At 43.7% G+C, this 26,350-nt stretch overlaps 1 protein-coding gene across 1 annotated transcript in view; it reads right to left on the reverse strand.

Moving 5' to 3' along the window:
* The window catches only part of LOC130025015 (F-actin-monooxygenase MICAL2-like), an 81,170-nt gene that overhangs the window by 31,089 nt on the left and 23,731 nt on the right, over positions 1-26,350 (reverse strand). The window contains exons 5-7 of the mRNA XM_056115831.1: positions 12,798-12,913; positions 6,672-6,764; positions 3,300-3,393 (exon numbers count right to left, since the gene is read on the reverse strand). Of these exons, the coding sequence (XP_055971806.1) occupies positions 3,300-3,393; positions 6,672-6,764; positions 12,798-12,913 (303 nt within the window). The remainder of the gene's footprint in view (positions 1-3,299; positions 3,394-6,671; positions 6,765-12,797; positions 12,914-26,350) is intronic.

Here is a 26,350-nt window from a genome sequence, read left to right on the forward strand (position 1 = left end):
GGATTCCCTGGCCTGGCAAACAACATTGACCAACAAACCAGTAGGTAACCAAGCCTTGAGCAACATAAATTAACCTGGTCTACTGACAGAAGGAGGGACCTGGAGCAATCAGATCCCTGTAAATCCTGGACTTTTACTCTGGGTAACCAGGAACACCCAGGCAATCATTTCCTTTGTCAAGGACAACCATCCATTTCTCACCTCCCATGCCCCGCCATGCCTCCTACCACACACACACACACACACACACACACACACACACACACACACACGCATATATCCTCACTCTACAAATACAATGTCTTGTCATCTGAGGGTGTGTTGTTGGCTCCTTGTTTTTCTTTGTTTCCCTCTCCTTAGCAAAATGGTAAAAATCCCTTCCTGAGTGTGGGAGAGTTTATTTCTGACTGTTGGAAAAGAAGAAAGCAGGAATTGTTGTCACGACAATTAGGAGCTCATCAAAGCCTCATTTTGCTCATCAGCCATCATTGCCCTTCGTCCGGCACCCCCGCATGTTCCTCTAATTCAATGCCCGCCTAATGAATAACTCCCAGGAACAAAAGACCCTTTCAGGCTGGCTCACATAATTATTAGAGAAGACTTGTATAACTGTCGCCGACTACTCATGTTTTCAGGCCCGGCTCTAAATTTGGTTATTCACAACCTTTATAGCTCAATATTATTGCCCAACTGTGATCATTTTCTAATTATCCTAATAATACCTATTAAATAATTCCCATTAAATCACTTGAACCAGAGCAGCACAGGCCAGCTCAAATACGACTTAACCTAATAAGCATTGGTCATTCATTAAGCACCAGGACAATCTCTTAAAGGGGCTGAATAGAATATGAAACCACAGAGGAATAGCATTATTGCACAAATGTTATTACAAGTGCCAGTGTATTCATTTTGATGCTTGTTTGCAAATCTTCCATTTGGGTGCCTTTGGGGCCCCTCTTCCTGACTTCACTCTCTTAGTCTCCTGCCCCTGGTTCCTCTGCCTCTGTCAGCCACCCAAGGACAATCAAAGAGAAAACGACCCATAAACTTAACAGGGGAATTAAATTACCAAGGATATAAGGGGAATGAATGGAATCCATCTTCCGTCTGCCCAGTGCACCTTTGAAAACACCCCAAGCTGATTTTCAGTCTTTCAGCCTTTTATTTGGAGCTGAGGAAATATTTTCAGAAGCTTTTAAGAATTTGATTTCTCTCATATAAATTTCAAGCAGTCATAATTAGAGGCAATGGTTTTAAGGGTCCGTGTGAGGATATTTAAAAACAGTTTGTGCAACAATACCAGGTTACCTTTATTGAATGATAAACACACTGGGAGACACTTTGCACATCAATAGCCTCATTCACAAGATGACCTGATAATGTGGAGATGATTTGCTCCATTTTTCAGATCAAGCCTCAGAGACCAAGCCAGGGGCATGATGCGGTGTAAGAGCCCGCGCCTCACTTATGCCAGGACTCAGGGTTGAGTCCCCAGTGCCACAGAAAGAAAACAAACAAGAAGAATCTGGGGCCAGGGAAGTTCGGCTCACTTCCCCAGGACACACAACCCAAACACAGAGGAAGGGAATCTGCACACAGGGCTCTTTGACGCTGCTAACTCTGCTGCCTCTCCATAGCCCACTGCTTCTCCAGCACACAAACATGCCCTCACTGTGTCGGCTCATCCTGTTCATTGCTAAGGCTCTCGCCAAAATCCAGCAGATTCCTTATGACAAGTACCAGAGCCTTCTGGATCGACAGCCCGGCACAACCAAACATTCAACAAAGGCAGGTCATTGTCCTGAAAGTCCCAACACGAGCCACAGAGCACTGTCTCTCTCTCTCTCCACACAGTGACAAGACAGTTGTCATTTTTGTCATGAAGCCGCCTCCAAGAGGGTGGGTTTGGGTGAGCTGGGCAAGGAAATGCACTGTATATTTTCCGAAGAGAGGAACACATATTTATCATCCATCTATCCCAGGCCAGGCGCTGTCTGGGGGTTGCCCATAAGTGGTTTTAGCCAACTCTCTCCACAAAGCCACGAGACAGAGATGATGAATACTCTCACTTTAAAAACAAGGAAACTGGGGTGGTAGGCTGGGGGTCAGATTCCCATGCTTTTCCAATACCCAGAGACAAATGAACCCCACAGGCTCTCCCTGGGACCCACAGGTGCCCGCCTGAGGTACACGCCTTACTCTCACAGCTCAGACTGAATGTCCTCAGTCTTGGAGGACTGAACTTTGTTTTTGTCTTGGGAGCCACACCCAGCAGTGCTTAGGGCTTACTCCTGGCTCAGCACTCAGGGTGGATTCCTGGCAACAATCAAGGGACCATATGTGGTGCCAGAGATCACAGAGCCTGGGTCAGTCATGTGCAAGGTAAGAGCCTTTCCCGCTGTACTATTGCTTCAGGCCTCACTTTGTTCAGTTCTGCAGTGTGTCCCTCCGTGGACCATAAATCCTCAGAGGCAGACACTGTGTCTAAGTGTCTTACACATTCTGTGTTCTCATGTCCCACCCACAGCAGGTCTTCACCATGTTAATTCCGTTGGAGTCTGAGATTCTGGTGGAAGAGGAACTGCTTCTTTCTTCCCACATGAGCGACATGAGCATCCTACAGAATTTCATTGTTGATGCGTCTATCATAAGCAGGACAACAACACTCTTATCCTCATTTCAGAGGAGAAAACAAAAGCTGGTGAAGGTTTGAACTGTCATTGACCCAATGTTTTTTTGTTTGTTTGTTTGCTTTTTTGGTCACACCCAGCAATGCACAGGATTTACTCCTGGCTCATGCACTCAGGAGTTACTCCTTGCAGTGCTCGGGAAGACCGTATGGGATGCTGGGAATCGAACCCGGGTTGGCTGTGTGCAAGGCAAATGCCCTACCCGCTGTGCTATTGCTCCAGCCCAATGTTTTATAGCAAGTAAAAGGACAGACCACGACCTTGATACCAAGTCCAGGTTTTAAGTGACTCCTCACACTGCTCACATGTCCAACTCCAGCTCATGAATTTAGCCAAACCTTTGGCCAAGGGCATTCAGCCAGCAAGTGTGAGCTGGAGACCCCATAGCTCCACGGGTCTCAAAGGAATTCCATATTGAAAGACTCATTTGAGTTTGAAAAGTTGAGGCATTTAGGGATCTTTTTCTCCCACAGGTCCATGGGAACAGACCCAGAAAGGGTGACAAGGTCTCACCATTCTGCCCAGAGCGGTGGCCTGGTCCTCTTCTCAGTGCACTGCCTTGAAGCCCAAGCCCACTGCACCCCCATCCTCCATGGGGTCACCTACCTGCTTCTCCTCTGAGCGCCTTCTCCAGCCACACGCCCTGGATCTCCAATGCCCTCTGCTTCTCCTCCACCTCCTCCAACTGCCTCTGGATGTCCTGTAACCAAGGCCCAGGAGTCACACGGGGAATTTCAACACCCAGAGTCACACCAGGGATCCCTCTGAGGATGTCTGACTCCCCCAAGCACACAATCCTGTTGTTTCCCTTCTTCAGTGAGAAATCCGAAGACAAGGGTCTATGTTAGCTCTACTGTCTCCCAGCTGACCTCAGCCCTGTGCCCTCATGTGAGCAGTCCCCTTGGATTCTAGGCCACAGGGAGCCTCAGTCTCTAACTCTACTCATGGCACCCCTGGGATAGTCCAGGGAGTTACACTTACCCTCAGAGTAGGGCCAAGGCTTGGAGGCACGCACACACATGTGAGCATCCCCTCTTACCAGGATGAACCAACAGATGCCTCCTCATCTCCAGCCCTGGAGCTGGAGGCCTTCCTCTGTCTGTCCTGTGGCTGACCTAAGCATCTGCACCCTGGGACTTAGGCCCAGGGGCCTTTGACGGCACAAGCGCATGATGGCTTGTTATTAATAACAGCAGGTTTTAAGACCAGACACAAGAGGTTCACAGCCTCTAGGGACAGCCTCATCCCTTCCTGCTTAAGCTGTTCAGGCCCTCCCCGCCTCGTTGGCACTGACCTGTCCATTGTCCTCTCCTAGCTAGTTCTCACTGGTATATTTTGGGGAAGAAAAACCATTGGAAGACCACTCTTCTATTAATTTTTTTAACTTTTTCTTTTGGGGAGGTTGTTTTTGAGCCACACTCCACAATATTCAGAGCTTGCTCCTGTTTCTGTGCTCAGGTTTATTCCTGGTGGTACTCAGGGAATCAGATGGGGTGCCAGGGACCAAATCCAGGTCAGTTGCATTGCAAGGCAAGTGACTGACCTGCTCTACTCTCTCTCCAGCCCTTTTACCAGCTTTGTTCATCCATACCAGCACTGTCTGTTTTCAAATACTGGGCTGCCAAAAGGCATGTCTCTTGGCAGAATGGACCTTGCACCTGGTAGCCCAGACCTGTGAAAAGCTGGGAGCTGTTTGGGCAGGTAGAACAGGTGCCTGCCTCCTCCTCTTCCTCACTCAGCACTCTTGTGCCTCTTCCTCCTTTACCCCACCCTCATCTGGGGCTCCTGCCTGGATTTAGGGGTATAATTTCCAAACACAGGCCAGCCCGTGAGAAGTCTGAGCAGGGATAGAGCAGCCCCAGGCTTGGCATGTCCTGGTTCAGATCTTGTAAAGTCCCAAACACAAAAGCAGAAGCAGATTGGACTCTCCAACTACTCCTAGTTTCCTGCTCTCTTCCTCTCTGTCTCCCTCATAATGTGACAATTCGATTTTTATAGGCTTGTTTCTTGCTGGCATGGGATTGAATTGCTAAAGGAAGGAAGACTTTGAAGTGATCTTATTCCAGAGGGCTGTGATTGTGGCTGACTGGTTTCCCCCCAACCCCAGCAGTGATTGTGTTTTGTTGGTGGTTGGTGGTGTTTGTGGGGGAGGGGTTGGGACACACCTGGTGGTGTGCTCAGAGGTTACTCCTGGTGGGGCATTGGCAGGTCATATGCTATGTGAGGGATGGAATCCAGGTGAACTACATGCAAGGCAGTATCCTACACTCTGTAGTGTCTCTCTGGCCCCAATGAGTCTGTATTTGTATGTGGAGGCAATCAAAGGAAGTAATTTGGGTTCAGTGAAGCCATAATTCATGAAAACTACATGAGGACTTTATGGGGGGATCAGACGCTGGTGAGATCTCCCTCTGTGTGGACACAGGCACAGGCCACAGGAGGACCTGGGGCAGGCAGCTGGTGAAAGTCAGGATGAGAAGCCCTAGACCCAACTCCAAGGAATCCTGGATCTTGAATGCCCAGCCTCCAGGACAGTAGCCCAGTATATGGCCTGCTGGGATGGAAGCCTGGGCTATCAGCTGTAGTCACCATTGTTTAGAGAACTGAGGTGAGGGGCTGGAGCAATAGCACAGTGTGGGGTAGATAAGGCGTTTGTTTTGCATGCAATCAACCTGGGTTCGTTTCCCAGTATCCCATATGGTCCTCTGAGCCCACCAGATTCCTGATTGCAGAGCCAGGAGTAACCCCTGGCATTTCTGGGTGTGGCCCAAGCCCCCTTCAAAAAATATAGAGAATTAAAGTGAACACCTTAAAGATATGGAGGCTAACAGGCTAGGACCCAAAGGTTATTCTAGTTCTTTCATTCCACCTATGTCTGGAGTGGAAAAGTGAAGAGAGCCAATAGGTGGGTTTGCCAATCCACATGACAAAGATTCAGGCTTGGTCTCAGAAGGAAATGGGGCTGAAGAGATAGTACAGGGGTTAATAGGTTAGCCTTGCATATTGCTAACCCCAGTTTCGTCTGATACTGTGTGGTTTCTGGAGCATCTACTGGTTACAACCTAGAAGGCTCCAAGTACCACCAGCATGGGCAAAGGTCACCCCTGGTACCATGTAGCCTGGCATCACCACATTCCGGGTCATGACTATGAGTGTCTGACCCAGATGACTGAGAATTGCTGGGAGGGGTGCTCCCTGCTTGGGGGGACCCCATCACATCAACCCAACTCAAGAGTGAGCAGAGGTTGGTTCTGGAAAGGTTCCCTGTATGTTGGTGGAAGGGGTGACCCCTAACTCAGTCTCTTTATGGGTAGACTGGGGGGCTTTCTTTTGGTCGGAAACAACCTACAGGACATCATTGGACAAGTGGACAAAGGGATATAAGAGCACACTAGGCTAATGCAAGTGGTTGTTCTACATTCTGTCCTCACCCCCATGTTCTCTGTGGCTGGTCTGAGGGCCAGAGGAGAGTGAGAATGCCCAACTTTCAGCTCCATGTGGCCCATCTGTGGCAGAGTGGGCAAGGTCATCTTGGGCAGAAACATATCAGTGAACAAAAGACTTGGGAATCGGTATCAGAAGGCAGGATCCTTGGATCCTTCTGCTTTCAACTCATCTTGAACTAGAGGGGGCAGAGTCACTGTCAGCTTAGTAAGGACGTGGTCAGGAATCAGGGTCTGCTTTCACCAGGACTGGACAAAAGCCCTTGCTATGAAGCTGGAGTCAGACTGCATCTCAGTGCCTGGGCAGGACCCAGGCCTACAGGGGGGCTGTGAGGGCTGTGACTCATTCCACACTAGGCCCTCCAGGTCCCAGGCCCCATGAAGCTCATAAGGGCCTCTGGAACAGCTTGGACCTGGTTGCTCAGGAAAGAGGGACTGTTGTTGCCCAGCACTCACTCCAATCCCACATACACTACCCTCTTGGTGCCAGTGCCCCAGCCCTGCTCACCCCTTAAGTATTTATTTTCCCTCTGACCTGTGCTTTATAAAGGCGTTTCAATTCTGCTTGCTTGACCAGTTGCTTTGTTTCCCTTTCCAGTTTCTTTCTTCTTTTAAGTGTCTTCTTCTCCTATAAAGATCCAAAGAGAAAAATAAAATACGTCTGAGGAAAAGAGGGCTGACATTTATAAAATTCATAAAGCCTCCTGGGCTCTGCTCTCTCCAACCCATGGCCTCCAGGCGCTCTGAGCTTCTAGAACAGTGAAGCCCAATAGGAGCTTCTGTGCTGGGATGGTTAATCTCTGTGCTAACATGCTAGGGGAAAAGGCAGCTCAGATATGAAGGGAACACCAAGTAAAGGGTATTGGGAGGATCCTCCCAGGATGGAAGATGCATGCTGAAAGTAGACTATAGACCAAACATGATTGCCACTCACTGCCTCTCTTGCAAACCACAGCACCCAAAAGGAGAGAGAGAACAAAAGGGAATGCCCTGCCACAGAGGCAGGGTGGGATGGGGGGATGAAGGTTGGGAGGGATACTGGGATCAGTGGTGGTGGAGACTGGGCACTGGTGGAGGGATGGGTACTCGATCATTGTATAACTGAAACCCAAGCACAAAAACTTGTAAGTCTACAACCTCATGGTGTTTCACTAATAAAAAATTTTTAAAAATATTTTAAAAATGAAAGAACATCCTACTGAAAAAAATAATAATAATCTCTGTGCTAAGACATGGACGTCATGAGCCACCTATGACCTTGGATACTAGAATAAGGAAAATAAGAAATTCTATTTTAATTTAATTTTAAGTAATTTAAATAGTTCCATGAAGTAAATGCCAGTTTGTATAACTGGGATGTGTGTGTGTGTGTGTGTGTGTGTGTGTGTGTGTGTGTGTGTGTGTGTAGAGGGTGTATATGTGGGAATGCAGGTGGAAGTGACTTTACAGAGTATTGATTTAGTTCAGGTGAGGAAGATATAATGAAGAATTATACTCTCTTTAGATATACATTCTAGTTTTTTCTACCACAAAGCCCAAAGATGACTGGTTGGGGGACAAACGCACGTGCGCGCGCGCACACACACACACACACACACACACACACACACAAATAAAAACCTCTCACGCCACTTAAGCAGTTCTTAGTCTGAACATGCACTGCCTCATTAAAACTGGAAATAGCTGAATATATATAAATAATTTAATGCCATGTTATTTCAATACAAATATTTTAAAATTTAACAGAAAAGAAGACTGTGCTTCTTGGCTTGAGGCCAACAGAGGATCGTCCTTCCTTCATTTGTTTGGTTTGTCCCAACACACCAGTAATGGCCCTGGGTTCTGGGTGTGCTTGTGCCTGTTGCACACAGACACTCTAGGTCCTGGGGCTGCCACTGCAGCTGTAGGAAGAGAGAGAGAGAGAGAGAGAGAGAGAGAGAGAGAGAGAGAGAGAGAGAGAGAGAGAGAGAGAGAGAGAGAAAGAGAGATGGGCGTAGCGGGAGACCGGAGCTCCAGCCCAGGGAACGTGTCTGGGGAAGGCCCCGCAGAGAACAATGATGGAGTGGGGCCAGGAGCCGCTCAGGGCTGCTGTCGCATTCCTGCTGGGCTGTGTGAGTTTCAGCGAGTTCCCACTCTCTGGCCTCTGTGTACTCTCCTGAGAGGTGCCGGGATTCAGGGTCTGCCGTGGAACCATGGAGTAGGGGGTAAATGAATCAAATGCACTGTGACTTGTGCAGAATACTTGGATAGGGTATGAGGTCAACAGTAGCTACCAGGATTTTTGTTATTCTTAGCATGACTATAATAGTATGACGTGATTCTAATTTAATATAATCTATTTTCCATGTATGTATCTGTAGCTGGATAGGGTTTATCTACTCTACTTAAAGGTTAGGTAGCAAAATACATATTCGAATCGCGCTACTTTGCTATGAGTCTGCCTTCTTTGTGCATACCCATCAGCTTTCTACATATTAGGATGGGGACTGGAGCATGCTAGAAATTCTCTCCAAATAACGGCAGAGACAAATATGGAATTAAAAAATGATTACAGCTAGGCTGGTACCTGGACATTCAAAACTGTGGTTGAACAGAATGTTTCCCCATTAGAGGATCATAAATCCGTGAGGTGGGACTAAAGATCACACAGCCGTGGCAAAGGCTGCGTCTGAAAAGTATGAGCATGCCCTGGCTCCCTGCATTCTTGTCATCTCATCACCATTCCCCACTGTGAGTGGAGAGACCTCCATCCCTTCAGGAAAGCAGCTAGCCTGAGGCTTCAGGACATCTACAGATCACCAGAAAATAATACTTATCTCAAGGACAACATGCCTTTTTTTTTTTTTTGAATTCTCTCAGGATCTAGAATCTTATAGATTTTCATCCTTGGGAGAAAATGTTCACCCCCAGAACTCAGATTTATTCCATGTCTTATATTCTCTGTTTTGAGGGGACAACATGTAGACTGACTGTCAACCCCAGAATGGGGGTTTGGGTCTTCTTGGATGAGGGGTAACCCCACAGTTAGGAAGCCAGAATCCTTATGGAGGGGCTGTGGGAGAGTCATGATCCCAGAGTTGTTAGGAGAGATCACCCAAATTAATCAGGATTGGGAGTTGGTTCATTTTTTTTCTTTTTGGGTCACACCCAGCGATGTGCAGGGGTTACTCCTGGCTCTGCACTCAGCAATTATTCCTGGCAGTGCTCGGGGGACCATATGGGATGCTGGAATTTAAACCGGGGTCAGTTGCGTGCAAGGCAAATGCCCTACTTGCTGTGCTATCGCTCCAGTCCCCTGGTTCATTTGTTTTACAATCTCTCTTTTCCTCTGCCTCTGTGGTACTTACCAAAAAGTGCTCAGGGGAACCTCCTGGTCATTCTAAACCCAGACCTGCAAGCCTTCAGGTTCAGTAATCAGGCCTGATGAAGTGGTGCTGCTGGAATCCAGCAGTACTTGGGGTGGGGGGGGGGGGAGGTACCAGGGCTACATCCGAGGGTGCGGATCATGGGATATGTGATGTCAAAGCCGGGGCCACACATGCAGTTCAGCCTTTGAGCCATCTGCCCGGCCCTAATACCTTATGCTTCCACTATGCTAATCTGCATAATCAATCCCAGCATTTATTTTGTGCTAGGTACTGGCACACTTCTGATTACTTCCTGTGTATCATCACACTTACATTCCGAAGGAAAATCAAAATTCAGATAGTTGAATACCTTGCCCCAGAGGATGCCACTTAGAGAGCCAGCAGCTAAGCCCAGGTGAGCTGAATTCATTAGCCACTTTCCCCACTCCTGTTTTCCTTGTGCCATGCCCTGATTTATAGAAAACACAAAGCCTCCCCCTAAAGGTAGGCCATCTAATATAAGGTCAAGGGCAGAGGTCTCCACAGCTTCACTCACTCTGAACACTAGCCAGCAGCAAAGCCACCAACCTAAAGTGCTTTATCATGGGTGAGCCAAACAGACCCTAAAGCAAAGAAAGTCACTACTGCCTTTCTTAAAGGATGTGGATATGAAAGAGAAGGAGGATGTATTAGCTCATTACTGATCGCCTTCTGATGTAAAAAGGTAAAGGTAAAGGCCCTCCCGTTGATCGTCGATTTGCTCGAGCGGGCCCAGTAACGTCTCCATTGGAGACTTTGTTGTTACTGTGTCTGGCATATCGAACACTCTCGGTAGCTTGCCGGGCTCTCCGAGAGGGGCGGAGGAATCGAACTCGGGTCGGCCATGTTGGCCGCGTGTAAGGCGAACACCCTACCTGCTGTGCTATCGCTCCAGCCACCTTCTGATGTACCAGATATTATTCTTAGAGCCTCAATGATGGTGATGATGGATGGGATGGAGTGGGGAAGAGAGAAGAGAAAAAAGGAGAGGAGAGGAGTGGAGAGGAGAATGGGGGAGGGGAGGAGAGAAGGGAGGCTTAGGGTTTAGAGAGGAAAAGTTCAAGGATTAGGTCTGGAGAGAGAGAGAGAGATTAGAGAGAGTAAAGCATTTGCGTCGCATGTGGTTGGCCCCAGTTCACTCCCTGGCATACATACGATTCCTGAGTATCACTAGGAGTGATCCCTGAGCACAGAGTCAGGAGTGCCCCTGAGCACAGTTGGGTATGGTCCCGCCCTTGGCCTCACATTTAAAAAATCCATTTGAAAGAACAAAATGGTCAGGGACCGAGAAAGAAAGAAGGGGAGAAAGGCAGGCCAGCTTCTGGTAGAATGTCTCAGACACACAGTGGCATGGGGGGGGGGGGGTGCAAAACTAACTTCCAGCTTCCTGTGCAAACATTCACTAGGGCCAACGCAAGCTCTGAGTCCCGTGGCACGGACATACTTGCACCAGGCAGAATTTTTTAAAAAAAGAGAAGAAAAAGTCTTCCCTTGTTATAGAAAGGTGAGTCCTCAGGAAGTGACCCTTTTGCAGTTTCCCCTCCTGTCGGAAGCCAGGAGAATGGGCAATCTTTCCTGTAGGGCAGCCTTAGTCATCAGGGGCTCTGCTGGGGCCAGGGGAAGGACAAGATCTGTTGGCAAGGCTCACCCTGGGCCCCAGGTCAGGGTCCATCCAGGTATCCGTGCTGCTCCACTCTGAGTCTCCTGGAGTGGGGGATAATGGCTGGTCTGGAGCCTCTGCCTTGTTCCAGTACAAAATTAACTTAGGGACACTTAAGAGGCTGAGAAGAGTAGTGGGAAAACCTCAAATATCAACACAGCACACAGAACTCATCTACATGGAATACCAACTCATCAGAGATGCCCCACAGTTAAACAGGAGAAATTCATATATATAGTCTCTCTCTCTCTCTCTCTCTCTCTCTCTCTCTCACACACACACACACACACACACACACTGTACCCAGCCCCTGCTGACTTGCTCCAAGCCCAGCCTTGGGGAGCTGGAACCCCTGAGCGACTTGAGATGCCGCCAAAGCTCCTAATGCCAGATATGGAAAAGTTGAGTCTAAGTAAATACATTTGGTTCTCTCCCTTGCTCCTCAGATCCTCTCTGCTCCAAAAAATAAACACTGCCAGAGCAGGGAGCTGCTTCTCCATCCCCTGGGGCAGCATTTTCTGTCCAGCCATTCAGCCCACCCCTACCCCCACTCCAGTGAAAATTCTCCAGCCCCAGTGGGTAAAAAAAACAACAGTTTGGTTTGTTCCCGGGATGCATTTCTCTGTGCAACCAACAGACATATTTAAAGACACAGACCTAGGTTTTTATTTCCCCTTGTTGGGGTGTGTATGTGTGTGTGTAGGGGGGGTGCTCCTAGGAAGTGCTTAAGTGGTTCAGAGGCTGCACTGGAGATTCTGGGCCAATCGAGCTGTCAGTTTAGCACAAGGGTACAGGAATGTGAAGTTGCTCAGGGCCTGTAGTGCCGAGGACCCCCAGGACCCCTTAGGGATGTTGGGGGCCTCCTGGGCTGCCCCCAACGATGCTTGGGGGGACAGTGTGGTGCTAGGGATTGAACCCAGATCGGACATGTGCCCTAATCAGAGTACTATCTCTAGCCCCTTCTCTGTGTTTCTCCCTTTCCGGACATGGAGCTGCTGGAAGTCACCAGGCGGGAACACTGATGCTCCCCTAACGCAAGGAGGAGGACATTCTCACCCAGGGGAACCGGCACCCCATGAACTTTGCCTCTGTGGGGCTTGTCGGAGCACCCCACATCAATGGTGCTGCATAGTTCATTTCATATTTCTTATTAGAATAAACATAACATTTCCCATGCAATCTGCCATGAGTGCTTCTTCGATGAAGCTGTGCTTCCCCCCGGGGACATGTGCCTTTGCTGGTTGTCATTTTTTCGAGGGTTTGCTTGTTGAACCATAGTCCAAATCCACTTTCAGAGTGGCAGTCACCAAATGGTTTCAAGGAAATATGTCCGGCGTTAGTTTTGCATCCCTTCCACTCCCCCCCGCCCCCCCCCCCCCCACATACCTCCTATCCCAATTTGAGCCTCTGAGAAAGGAAAGCTGCTAGAGTTTTAAAAGGGGGAAAAGATAATTCTTGGGGTGTTCCAGGTAAAGAGCGCGGCTGCTGTCAGATGCAATGACACGCGAGCCTGCTAATGAAACCACCGCAGCTGGAGTCCACATTGGCGCTGCAATCTGGAGGGTAAATGGTCTGCGCAAGCCAAGGCCCCATTGGGTTTGCCAAGAGCTGTTACCTTTGACTGCAAAGAAGACAGAGGATTGGATTCTTCATCCGCTGAGGAGGAGGCGGTGGAGGACATGGAGGAGAGAGTCTCTGCCTCAGGCTTGTTGCTGGAGAGGAGCTGGGGACCTGGAGTGGGAAAGAAATCCCAGTGACCTCCTAAATTCCTTCCCTGTGTCTTGACCCGAAGCCACCAGCCCCTCCTCTCTGCCCCCCCCCATCTCCTGCCCACTCCTCACTGCACCTGCCACGAGCTTGAGGAGGCAGTACCTAAGGGCAACTGAAAATTTGGCCCACCACGTTAATTACATTTCTGGGTTGCTGCCAAGAGCTTTGTAGCTCTCTTTTCAAATTAAAAAAAAAAAGGTATTATGCAGAAATCAATTAATTCCTTAAACACCATTTATATGGTGTGTTGTTTAGAATGCATTCAGAGATGAAATCTATTATTAAAATGCCTGCCTGGAGTTAGCAAAGTTACCTAAATGCTTGTGTAAGGTTCGTTCTGTGGAGTAATTGAATGCAAAAAAAAGTCCAAGCCAGCTCTTAAACAAATTGCCCTTCTGCGGCTCACAGCATCTGGCACCCATTTTTACTACATGACATCTGCTCAGTGTAAAAGAGCTGGCGTCAGAATGTCTGGTCATAGAAAAAAAAATCCCAAATGTAATCAGAAGCAAAAGGACTCTAAGCTTAAGGTTTTATCACATAGTCTCATGCAACATAAATATTTCATTAATTATGGCTAAACAAATGCCACTTTTATTTTCCCAACTTGCAGATATTATCACATCATGGAAGTGATGATTCAAATGCCAGGAAAGGCCATTGAAGATAGAGAAACTCAACAGTGCAGGGCCCACGGGGAGGCCAGGGGCAGGGGAGATGCCAACTTGGAACAAGAGGAAGGTGGGGAGAGGTGGCAAGGTGCCCACGTTAACTAGGAATCCTTTGTGATCTCGTGGTGGCCCATGTGTGACAAAGTCTTCAAGGTGCCATGGGAGGCTTCTGTTCTTCGCAGCAAGAACATCTGCCCCAACATATCAACCTGATGCAGAGTTAATGATTAATATCTGCCTTCACCCCTGCAGGACACCCACTATCAAAGCCAGCTAGGACCCTGCCATTGGCTAATCTTGACTCTCCTGGTTGTGCCACTTAAATCTGAATAGAAATGTATTGGGTGGGGAGGGAGATTGAGAAGCAATTCCAAGTCCACGAACATTCTCTCCAGCCTGCTTTTCCCTCCCCATAATTTTCAGCTATTCGCCCCAGTGGGAGAGGCCAAGTTTTTCAAAATAAGGGCAATTTTCACCTCCAGGAGCACACATTTACATATGCTGCTCTCTCTCTGATGCAAAGCAACGCAAAATGTCTCTCTAATAACACAGCTTCTCTGGGGAGGGAGTTAACTGTTTTCCACTTTGATTTGCCAGATGGGAAAACTCAGGTAAAGATGGATTCCGAAAACAGCATCATAACACATGAAGGCATGATTGTGTCTCACTTCCCACCTTCCTATAGTGTGAGTTTGAAGGAACAGATTTCATCTCCCTGAGTTTTAGGGATCAGGACTACAAACACAGAATTGTTGGGAAGGAGAAAGATAATCAATGTGAAGAACCTAGCATGGGGCCTGGTTTGTTGTGGTTGATTTCATAAATATTGTCAGCATTGGGTAATACTTCATCATTATTATTGGTCCAAATGAACAATACCAGAATACCAGATTCCCTGCCCCCAACTGAAAATAGTGCATTCTTGTGAGAATTTTCCAAAGCCAAACTGGCATAAAGTAAAGATGCAATTACCATTAATTTACATGGAAAAAATTTTGAGTGTTCCCAGACCTCAACTGCCTCATTATACCAAATAACATGTAAGACCTAAAATATTACTAATATGTAGTAAAAGTGGGTATGAGAGGTGCAAGGTTCAGCAGGTAAGGCCTTTGCCTTGCACACAGCTGACCCATGTTCAATCCCTGGCACACCATGTGGTCCTCTGAGCCTCCCAGAAATGATTTCTGAGTGCAGAGCCAGGAGTAATCACGGAGAACTGCCAGTATGACACAAAAACAAAACAAAAGCAGGAATGATATGACAAATGCATTGTCTGTATAAAGGAGATTCTGGGAGGAGCTGAGCTGAGCTACCCACGGCACCTGGCTGCATCATTCTACTTGGACTATAATGAAGCAACTGATTCTGGGATTGATCTATCAGAGCTCTTGAAGTTAGGACAAAAAATATGAAGGGCAGCAGGCAGGGAAAATAGGCAACTGAGAAGAGAAGAGAAGAAATGAGGTGATGCCCATAATCACCTCCCTAGAGCCACTTTCTAGACTCTAAGTAGAAAGAACATGAAGATAGAGGACAGAAGAGTCACTGCATTGGAAAGACAGAGCATGAGTATGAGAGGGCTGAGGTAGTTGGAATGTGCAGACCCAAACAGGACACTAGAGAGGAGGGAGCTACACAGGAAAAGAGCTCATTCAGAAATGATCATATTGTTCCTAGTCAGCCAGAGACGACACACAGAAAGAAAGTGCATGAGTTGTGCCAACGGCTGAAGGTAGTCTTCAGACTAAATAATCTGTTGATTTTTATAGACCTGGGGAATAGTCCGGTCTTACCCAGTCAGGATAGAATAGATATTGAACACACTGGTAGAGACGATAGCAGAAATCCACTTGGAGTGATAGAGATAAATTAACCTCAGATAAATTAGCAAAGATTGTGCCAGGTTTACCTGAATATTTGTAAAAACAAGCCTGACTAATTAATAAAATCAGCTTAGAAATGCACAAAAATGCAACTACTTTACTGTCTCCCAAATGTTCTTTACTGCGTAGCTAACATGTTTTTAGATGAAGAAAGCAAATCAAAATAAAATGTAATAGTCAGCCATTAAACAACTAGAATGCAAAAAGGTAGGACAATGGGTCTGATAATAAAAGAAAAGTCAACTAATAAAAGCAGACTCAGAAATAACAGAAGTGATAGAATTAATAGATAATAATTTTTAAAAAAAGATCATGGGGGGTGGGTTGGAGCGATAGCACAGCGGGTAGAATGTTTGCCTTGCATGTGGTCTACCCAGGTTCGATTCCCAGCATTCCATATGGTCTCTTGAGCAATGCCAGGAGTAATTCCTGAGTGCACAGCCAGGAGTAACCTCTGTACATCGCCAGGTGTGACCCAAAAAGAAAAAAAAAGATCATTGGGCCTGGAGCAATAGCACAGTGGGAAGGGTGTTTGCCTTGCACCCAGCAGACCGGGGTTTGATTCCCAGTGTCCCATATGTTCCCCTAGAACCACCAGGAGTAATTCCTGAGTGCATGAGCCAGGAGTAACCCCTATGCATCGCTGGGTATGATTACAAAAGCAAAAAAAAAAAAAATTAAAAAGATTAAAAAGATCATTATAGGGGCTGGAGCAATAGCACAGCGTGTAGGGTGTTTGCCTTGCACACGGCCGACCCAGGTTCGATTCCCAGCATCCCATATGGTCTCCTGAGCACTGCCAAGAGTAATTTCTGAGTGAAGAGCCAGGAGTAACCCCTGTGCATCACCGGGTGTGACCCAAAAAGCAATAAATAAATAAATAAAATAAAAAGATCAGTATAAATGTGCTAAACGTATAAAAGAAAGCATAACTTGAAGGAGTAGAAGGAGGGTGGAATGATAGCACAGCGGTAGGGCATTTGCCTTGCACACAGCCAGCCCGGCCGAGCTGGGTTTGATTCCTCCGCCCCTCTCAGAGAGCCCAGCAAGCTTCTGAGAGTATCTTGCCCGCTCGGCAAAGCCTGGCAAGCTACCCGTGATGTATTCATATGCCAAATATAGTAACAACAAGTCTCACATTACTGAGCCCACTGGAGCAAATCATTGAACAATGGGAGGACAATGCTACAGTGTATTGAGACCCAAACTAGAATGAGGACAAAGAAGATGATATATGTAAAACCAAATGCAACCTTATAAAGCCAAAAAAATGCAAAATCTGAATAAAATGTTCACTGGATTAACTGGACAGATTAAACTATTGAGTAAAATAAGATAATATGGCCAGAGAGATAGTACAGGGGTTAAGGCATTTCCCTTGCATGTGGCTGACCCCCATTTTGATCCCTTACACCCTGTATTTCTTCCCAACCTCCTCAGCATTGTCAGGAGTGATTCCTGAATGCAGAGTCAGGAATAATTTCTGAGCACAGCCAGCTGTTGCCCAAAATCAAAAAAAAAGAAAAAAGAAAGAGCAAAGAATGTGATCTAAACTATTAAAAATGACACATGGGGAAAGATTACAAAAAGAAAATGGAACCCCAACAACCTAAAGGACAATATCAAGTCACAAATACATGTGATTGAAGTGACAGAAGGAGAGAAGGGAGAGAAGGAGCAGAAAAAGTAGCTGACGTAATACTGCTGAAAATAATCCAAATGTAATTATAATTATAAATCCACAGTTCCAAGAAACCCAATAAACCACACTCAAGATAAACACAAAGAAAATCATGGCAAGACTCATGATAATAAAATTGTCAAAACCAGACATAGATAAAATCTTAAAAACAAAGAAAATTGATCTTGCATGCAAAGGAACAATGATAAGAATCATCTCTGACATCTCATCAGAATCTAAATAAGCCAAAGAGACAATGGAATGGCATTAAACTGCGAAGAAAAAAGTGACCAATCAAGAAGTAAATGTACGATGAAAGGACCACACAAAACTAAGCAAAAATAGAGGTATTTTTAAATAATAAGCTAGAATAATGTCAATAGACATGAATGTAAAAAAAAAATGTTAAAAAAAACCAACTCTGTGGCAACTCGAGGGGTAGTATAGGAGGCAAGAACCTTGCCTTGCACACAGCCAATCCTGGTTGACTCCTCAGCACCACAGATGGTCCTTTGAGCACTGCAGGAGTGATCCCTGAGCAAGAACAGCTTCTGAGCACAGCTGTATGTGTCCTAACAAGCCCCCCATCACCCCAAAATAAGTTCTGTGGGAGAAAGAGTATACCAAATAGAACAAAATGGTAGATATAAGTTTGACATGTGCTATTTCCAGAAATGGTAAATTAAAATTTTCTTTATGGGTTTAAAGTTTCTTATAAGATCACTGATGAACATAAGAGAATATGAAATAATAAATAGGCATATGTACATTGGTCTCTGTCCTTGGTTCTAGCTGTTATTTAGAGCTGTACCCCTGTTAGACAGTTTCCGTATCCCTTGGAATTTCCCGGGTGACAGGAGTATCTTTAGTACTGGTGAAGAGACTCTTAGTAGGAGGCTGGTCACCAGAAAAAACCCGTAGGATAAGAAGAGTCCACACATCATTTCGGCCCCCACACATCATTCTCTGGAGACGAGCGGGGCTGGAAAGTGACTAAGTAATCAGTTTGGCTGACTTGGTGAAGTCGCCATAACAAGTACAGAATTTGGAGAGTTCGGGTTGTGAACAGAGGCCCTGTTTAGAGGGTGCAGGCTCCCTGCAGAGTGATGAACTCCAGGACTCCTGGGCACGGGCATCTCCTATGCATTTTTTTATTAGCCTCTGTATCTGAACCTTTATCACATCCTTTATAATGAACTAATAAGTACAATAAGCATTGCCCAAGATTTTGTGCCATTCTGACAAATTATTGAACCCAAGGAATTACAGGAACTACTATTTATAGTCAATTAGAATTACAGGTGATTACAACCTGTACAGGTATAGATTTGAACAAACACTACTAAGACATTTATCCTAATTATGTATATATAGACTGATACTTCTATGCACTACACTGTAGCACTGTTGTCCTGTTCTTCTTCAATTTGCTTGAGTGGAGTGGGTGCCAGTAACATCTCTATTTGTCCAGTCCTGAGATTTTAGCAGCCCCTCCTTATTCACCTTTCCCAATGGCCATATTGGAGATTCTTTCAGGGGCAGGGGAATGAGGTCTGTTATTTGTTACTATTTTTGGCATATCGAATACACCATGAATAGCTTGCCAGGCTCTGCCATGTGGGCAGGACACTATCTGTAGCTTGCTGGACTCTCCGAGAGACACTTCTATAACTAGAGAATACACATTTTTTTCCTAGAGACTATGGAATATTCACCGAATTGGTGATAAATGCCAAGCTATAGAGCAAGTGTCAACAGATTCCAAAGGTCTTCAGTTCTTTGGGGTCATATGACAATGGTGAGATAAGATTAGAAAAAGGGATACTCTTTCACTGTTGGTGGGAATGCCCACTAGTCCAACCTTTCTGGAAAACAATATGGACAGTCCTTCAAAAACTAGAAATTGAGCTTCCATATGACCCCACAATACCTCTTCTGGGAATATATTCCAAAGATGCAAAAGAGCACAGTAGAAATGACATCTGTACCTATATGTTCATGGCAGCACTGTTCACAATAGCCAAAATCTGGAAACGACCCAAGTGCCCTAGAACAGATGACTGGTTAAAGAAACTTTGGTACATCTACACAATGGAATACTATGCAGCGTTAGGAGAGATGAAGTCATGAAAGTTGCTTATAAATTAATAGATATGGAGAGTATCATGCTAAGTGAAATAAGCCAGAAAGAGAGGGACAGACAAAGAAGGACTGCACTCATTTGTGGAGTATAGAATAACATAATATGAAGCTGACACCCAAGGACAGTAGATACAAGGGCCAGGAGGATTGCTCCATAGCTGGAAGCCAGACTCATGAGTGGAGGGGAGAAGGCAGATGGAATAGAGAAGGGATCACTTAGAAAATGATGGCTGGAGGAATTAGTCGGGATGGGAGATGTGCGCTGAAAGTAGATAATGGACCAAACACGAGGAGCTCTTAGTGTCTGTATTGCAAAACATAATGCCCAAAAGTAGAGAGAGAGTATGGGGAATAAAGTCTGCCATGGAGGCAGGGGGAGGATGGGGAAGGGGGGTGTACTGGATACATTGGTGGTGGATAATGTGCACAGGTGGAGGGATGGGTGTTTGATTGTTGTGTGATTGTAACCCAAACATGAAAACTTGTAACTATCTCACGGTGATTCAATGAAATAAAAAAAAGGAAATGGACAATAAAATCTATAAGTAGAAACTTTAAAAATCGTAAGAAATTAAGCACTATTTTAGCACAGCGGTAGGGTGCTTGCCTTGCATGCAGCCAACATGGCTGACCCGAGTTCGATTCCTCCGCCCCTCTCGGAGAGCCCGGCAAGCTACCGAGAGTATCTCGTCCGCACGGCAGAGCCTGGCAAGCTCCCCGTGACGTATTCGATATGCCAGACACAGTAACAACAAAGTCTCCAATGGAGACGTTACTGGGCCTGCTCGAGCAAATCGATGATCAACGGGAGGGCCTTTACTTTACTTACTTTACTTTTATAAATCAAAGAAGAAATAAAAATAAATTTAAACTGATGATAAAAATAAGATATAGGCTGCGGAAACAGCTGAGAAAATTGTAGCTCATGCCTGGAATGCAGGAGGCCCAGATTTGATTCTGGGTACCCAGATGGTCCCCTGAACACTAAAGGGGTGGTCCTGGGAGCTGTCAGCACTACTGGACCTGAGCTGCACAGAGCTAAGTATCACTGGCAGTGATTAAGCTCTCTGCATACTTCTTGGGAGGAACTCCCAAAACAAAAAAATAGGCTTAAAAAAAGAACCATGCACTAAGCCTAAAGGAACTAAAAAGAAAAAAATGATTATGAGAACTGGAAAAAATGATTATGAGGGCTGGAGGGATAGCACAGCTGGTAGGGTGTTTGCCTTGTGCACAGCCAGCCTGGCCGAGCCAGGTTCGATTCCTTCGCCCCTCTCGAAGAGCCTGGCAAGCTACCGAGAGTATCTCGCCCACGTGGCAGAGCCTGGCAAGCTACCCATGACATATTCGATATGCCAAACACAGTAACAACAAGTCTCACAGTGGAGACGTTACTGGGCCCACTCGAGCAAATTGATGAACAACGGGAGGACAGTGTTTGTTTGTTTTGATTATGAGAACAAAAGATTATAAAAGACAATAAACTCAAAGTCCAAATGAACAGCAAATCAAAGCAAAATTTGCTTCTTTTTAAGACAAGACTGATAATCTCCCTAAAAAGAATGATTAAGTAAAGTTATAAATATTGGATATGAAAAATCCTAGTGTATTCAAGAAAGTTAATATGAAAATTATTTTATTATAATAAATTACAAAATATGGACAAAATGGATACAGTCACTAAAAAAAACTTGCCAGAACTGACATAAGAAGAAATGAAATAGTTAGATATTTTTTAAAGAAGCCAAAGTTCATAGTTAAAAATTATTCCATGGGATTGGAGTGACAGTACAGCAGGTAGGGTGTTTGCCTTGCACGTGGCTGACCCAGGTTTGATTCTCAGCATTCCATACGGTCCCCTGAGCACTGCCAGGAGTAATACCTGAGTGCAAAGTCAGGAGTAACCTCTGTGCATCTCTGGGTGTGACTCAAAAAGACAAAAAAAATTATTGCACAAAACAATTTTTCCACAAACATAATTCTAGTTTTGATGAGTTAAGACATATTCAAATGTTTTCTTTAAAAGGAATTAACACCCTTGAGAGAGATCAACAGGCCTCAGAGATGCTTCCAGACCCCAAAGTCACCAGCCAGTTAAAAATTTAATTCCATCTGTATCACTCGATTCAAATTTTTAGAATTACTGGAGTACACGGCTGCATTCACAGCTGCAAATGTGACACCTCATATTATTATTTTATTTTCTATTTTTGGATCACACCTGGCAAGGTGTGCACAGGGGTTACTCCTGGTTCATGCACTCAGGAATTACTCCCTGCGGTGCTCGGGGGACATTTTGGGATGATAGGAATTGAACCCGGGTCGGCCGCGTGCAAGGTAGATGCCCTACCCACTGTGCTATCACTCCAGCCCCACATCTCATATTCTACACCACTGATATACAGGAGCAGAACACCACAATGAATGGGATGTAAAGTAGAAGGCAATAATTTTGACTAAGAAAATATTAATACACAAGGCTTCACCTGTAGCAACATGTTAGTAATCTCTTCTATAAGGGCTTAATGACTCCAGGATGAGATACAACAGTCTTCACATACTTTCTTCCAAGGAAACCTTTGTTGATCATTTTTAGAAAATTATTCATAACAAGCAATATAAAATAAATTATTTAGGACATGGTATTGAGGGAGGCTTTGGTAGTGGTTGGAAAAATTCAACAGTGTTGTGAAGGTGTAATGATGGTAAGACTGGTGTTGAAATATTAAATGTAATAAATCTTTGTGAACAACTATAAAAAATAAATTTTAAAAAATGGTAAAAAAAGAAATAAAAGGAATTAACACTGAAAAAAGAAACACAAACCCCTTCTTCTAGAGAACAGCAAAAAATAGGATACTTTCCAACTGTTTTACAAGAGCTGCATAATTTTGATACCAAAATCTGACAAAGATATTGCAAGAAATAAAATTTTAGACCACAATCATTCTTGAACATAGGTGCACAACTACTAAAAGCAATGAAAAAATACAATAGAATAATACATAGGGTGATAATGCATTTAAAACAACTTAGGTATACTCTAAGGACACAGTAACAGTTTAACATTTTCAAATGTTAACATTTCCAAATGTATATAAAAACTCAATCAGTGTAATTCAGCACATTGTTTCCCAAGCACACTTCTGATTAAAGTAAAAAATATGATTATATCTCAATAGCTGTAACAAAATTATTGATTATAAATATTCATGATAAAAACTCACAGAAAACTATAAGTACAAGTGAAGATCTTTAAGCTGACTAGGTACTCTAATTTTATAAGTTAAAAAGTACCAAAATAAAAACCCCTACAGCAAATAGTATACACAATAGTTAAATATAATCCTACTGTTACTACACAGAAATACAGTAATGTATACTCTTAACAATTTTTTTTACTGAATGGTGCTCCACATTTGCTAATAGGACAAAAGAATTTTTTAAAGTACACAAATTAGAAAGATGACAAATGTTTACTTCCAGACAATATGGTTTTCATTATAGAAAATTCCACCAAAGAATTGTTAGAATAATAAGTGAATTTTGCAGGAACATTATAAGCATTAATTGTCATTAAAAACTAACAAACAATTAAATGTTAATTGTGTCTCTACATATAAATAATGAGCAACTAAAATCAAAATTAAGTCATTCCATCCAAAACAACAACAACAGAAAAATGAATTGCTTAAATACTTGGTAACATACATGCAAACATACACACTAAAAATTAAAAAATCTAAAAAAATTAAAGAAAAATGTTAAATTATGAGGTAGTCCATCAACACCAATGGGAAGAATCAGCAGGTGTCGATTCTTCCTTATCTGATTTGTAGGTAAAAATAATAATCCCACTCCAAGTTCCAGCTGGCTAATTTGGTAGAAATTCACAAAATAATCCTAAGTGCTATTTCTAAAACATAGAAACAAAAAGACCCAGAAACACCAAAGATTTTGTTGTTGCTGTCAGCAATGCAACCCAGGGCCTCATTCATACAAGGCGTGTGCTCTACCACTGAGCCATATTCCTAACCCCAAAGTAAATTTAAAAAGCAAAAGAAAAAGAATAACACTGGAGGACTCACACTATACCTTATCAAAACTTACTCTAAAGATACAGCAATCAAGAGTGTACTGTTGGTTTAAAAGTAAATACATTGATTGATGGGTCATATTAGAGAGGATAAAGATAAATCTATATATATATGTTGTCAACTAATTATCAAGTTGCCAAAGTAGCTCATTGAAGAATAGTTGTTTTTTCTTAACAAGTAGTGCCATCACAATTGGATACATATAGATAAAAAAAATGCTGACCTTTTTATGGAGAAGCAGGCAGAGTTGGAGCATACCTTGCAATGTTCAGTGCTTACTCCTGACTCTGTGCTCAGGGGTCACTTCTGTTTATGTGCTAAGGGATCACTCCTGGCAGCACTCAAGGAGCCATATATGATGTAGGGGATTGAACTTGGATAACATGCAAGGTTAATTGTTTTATTCCTTGTAATACCTCTCCTGTCCAAATCGCTAACTTCTATTCACTATTTAATAAACTAACTAAAATGCTTATTTTAAGCCTGAAAGCTAAAAACCGTAAAATTTCTGGGAGAAATCAGAACAAATAAGGTTTATGCCAAATTTGGGCTTAGCAAAGATTTTCTTAAATATCACTCAAGTTATTGAAGAACAAAATTAATAACCTTAACTTCATCAAATTAAAAACTTGTATTTGTTTAGAACATGCTTTCATAAAAATGAAAAGACAACTAGGGCTTGAGAAATAGTATAGTGGGCAGGGCAATTGTCTTGCATGTGACCAATCTGTTTGACCCTGGGCATCCCATATGGTCCCGAGCCCTGCCAGGAGTGATCCCTGAGTGAAGAGCCAGGAGTCAGCTGTGAGCACATATGGATGTGGCCTCCAAACAAAAACCAAAAAAAAGAAAAAAAAAGAAAGGAAGGAAGGAAGGAAGGAAGGAAGGAAAGAGAAAGAAAGAAAGAAAGAAAGAAAGAAAGAAAGAAAGAAAGAACAGTTTACTAAGTGGGAGAAAAAAAATTAGTTGTTTTTGTTTTTGGGTCACACCCAGCAGTGCTCAGGGGTTACTCCTGTGCTCAGGAATTACTCCTAGTGGACTTGGGAAGCCATATGAGGTACCAAGTACTGCTATGCAAATGTCCTATCCACTATACATCACTCAGGATGCTAAGTGGGAGAAAATATTTACAAACATATCAGATAAAGGATAGGACAAAAAATTTTAAAGAATGCTGCCTAAGTAGAGGGCTATAGTGTATACTGAGACCTGAAGACTTAGTATTCCTAAATACCAAATGTCTCAAAATCAGTGAAAAAAAATGCAACAGCACCCTCAAACAAATATCTGGAAACATATCTAAGAAAATTGTATTATAACTCTAAAATTTCAAAACTAAAACTATAAAACGTTGCTAGACATTGAAGAAGGCCTCAAGAATGTATGATGTGGACTGAAGAGATAGTACAGTGGGCAAGACGATTATCTTGCACATGCCAGATCCAGGTTTGATCCCTGGCAGCACATACGATCCCCTGACACTACCATGAATAGTCCCTGAGCACAGAGCCAGGAGCAAGTACTGGGCACCACTGGGTGTGGTTCCACCCAAAAACAAAACAAAAAAGATCTGTGTCATGTTTATTGAAATGAAAGTTTAGTGTTTCAAGATGTTAATTCTCTCAACGATTGATCTATCAGATCAATATAATCCTGAACAAATTTGAGAAAATATCTTATGGAAACTGATGAACTGACCTGTGTAACATGTGTAACATAGTAACAGGTTTCATGTGTAACATATTCTAGCAACCACTCTCCACCAGAGTGACCACTGCCCTCCACTCTCCTAAGTTCCCCCTCCTCTTCCTTCTCCTTTGGCTTGTTCCTACTCAAGAGCAGTTCTAAGGCAAGGACATCTTAAAGAACAGAATGAAGGAGTAAGTCCAGACTACAAAGATTTATTGATCACTGCATAATAAAAACTGTTATCCAGAAGCAAGAACAAAGACAGACCAATGGAACAAGATACCCATCAATGGACCAAGATGAATGGAACAAGAAAAAAACCAAAAGAAGTTTCTGAAAAAGAACTTTGTCTAATTTAAGACAAGTGTCACTTATTGAAATGGGGGAAGGGATGGATTTTTGATACATGACATGAAACTAATAGTGTGGCAAAAAGTAATGGGTATTTGATCATTGTATAATTTAAATCCAAGCACAAAAATTTGTAAGTCTACAACGATACCTCATGGTGTTTCACTAATAAAAATTAAAAAAATAAAATAAAATAGAAAACGATGTTATAATAAACTGTCACTGTCACTATCAAAAAAAAAACCTGTTTAGTGAAGACTTAACTATAAAAGCAAAATGTAAAACTTCTGTAACACTGTTATCCAATGATGCATCTAATACAGGTTGCTTAAGTAATTTTAAATGTTTTGGTTGCCACATTAAAAACGTAAAATGATGGGCCTGAGAGATGGTGCAACAAGTAGGGCACTTGCCTTGCCTCCAGCAGACCCTGGTTTGATCCCTGGCACTCCATATGGTCCTGGAGCCCTGCCAGGCATGATTTCTAAGTGCAGAGCCAGGAGGAATCCCTGAGTACCACCAAATGTGGCCCCAAAGAAATAAAAAAATGTAAAAGGAAAGCTTAAAAAATCACTTGATTATATATTTTTTCTGACTGAATTTTTAAAATATTGCCATTTTTAAAAACATGTAAATATGAAAATTATTTATGAAATAGTTTACATTCTTTAATTCATAGAGTCTTCAAAATTTGGTGCATATTCATTCTTATCACATCCTGGTTTAGATATGATTAAAGCAAAATATGATCCAATCAAAATAAAAACATTGTTTCAGTAGAAAAATAGCTTATGCTGCTTCAATTTTAATATTTAAGTTCATTAACATAGCAAATAAAATTTTATTTCCTCACTCAAGCTAGTCAATTCTCAAGGGTGACA

This window comes from Sorex fumeus, unplaced genomic scaffold (assembly GCF_029834395.1).
Source record: "Sorex fumeus unplaced genomic scaffold, SorFum_2.1 ptg000030l, whole genome shotgun sequence".
Classification (NCBI taxonomy): domain Eukaryota; kingdom Metazoa; phylum Chordata; class Mammalia; order Eulipotyphla; family Soricidae; genus Sorex; species Sorex fumeus.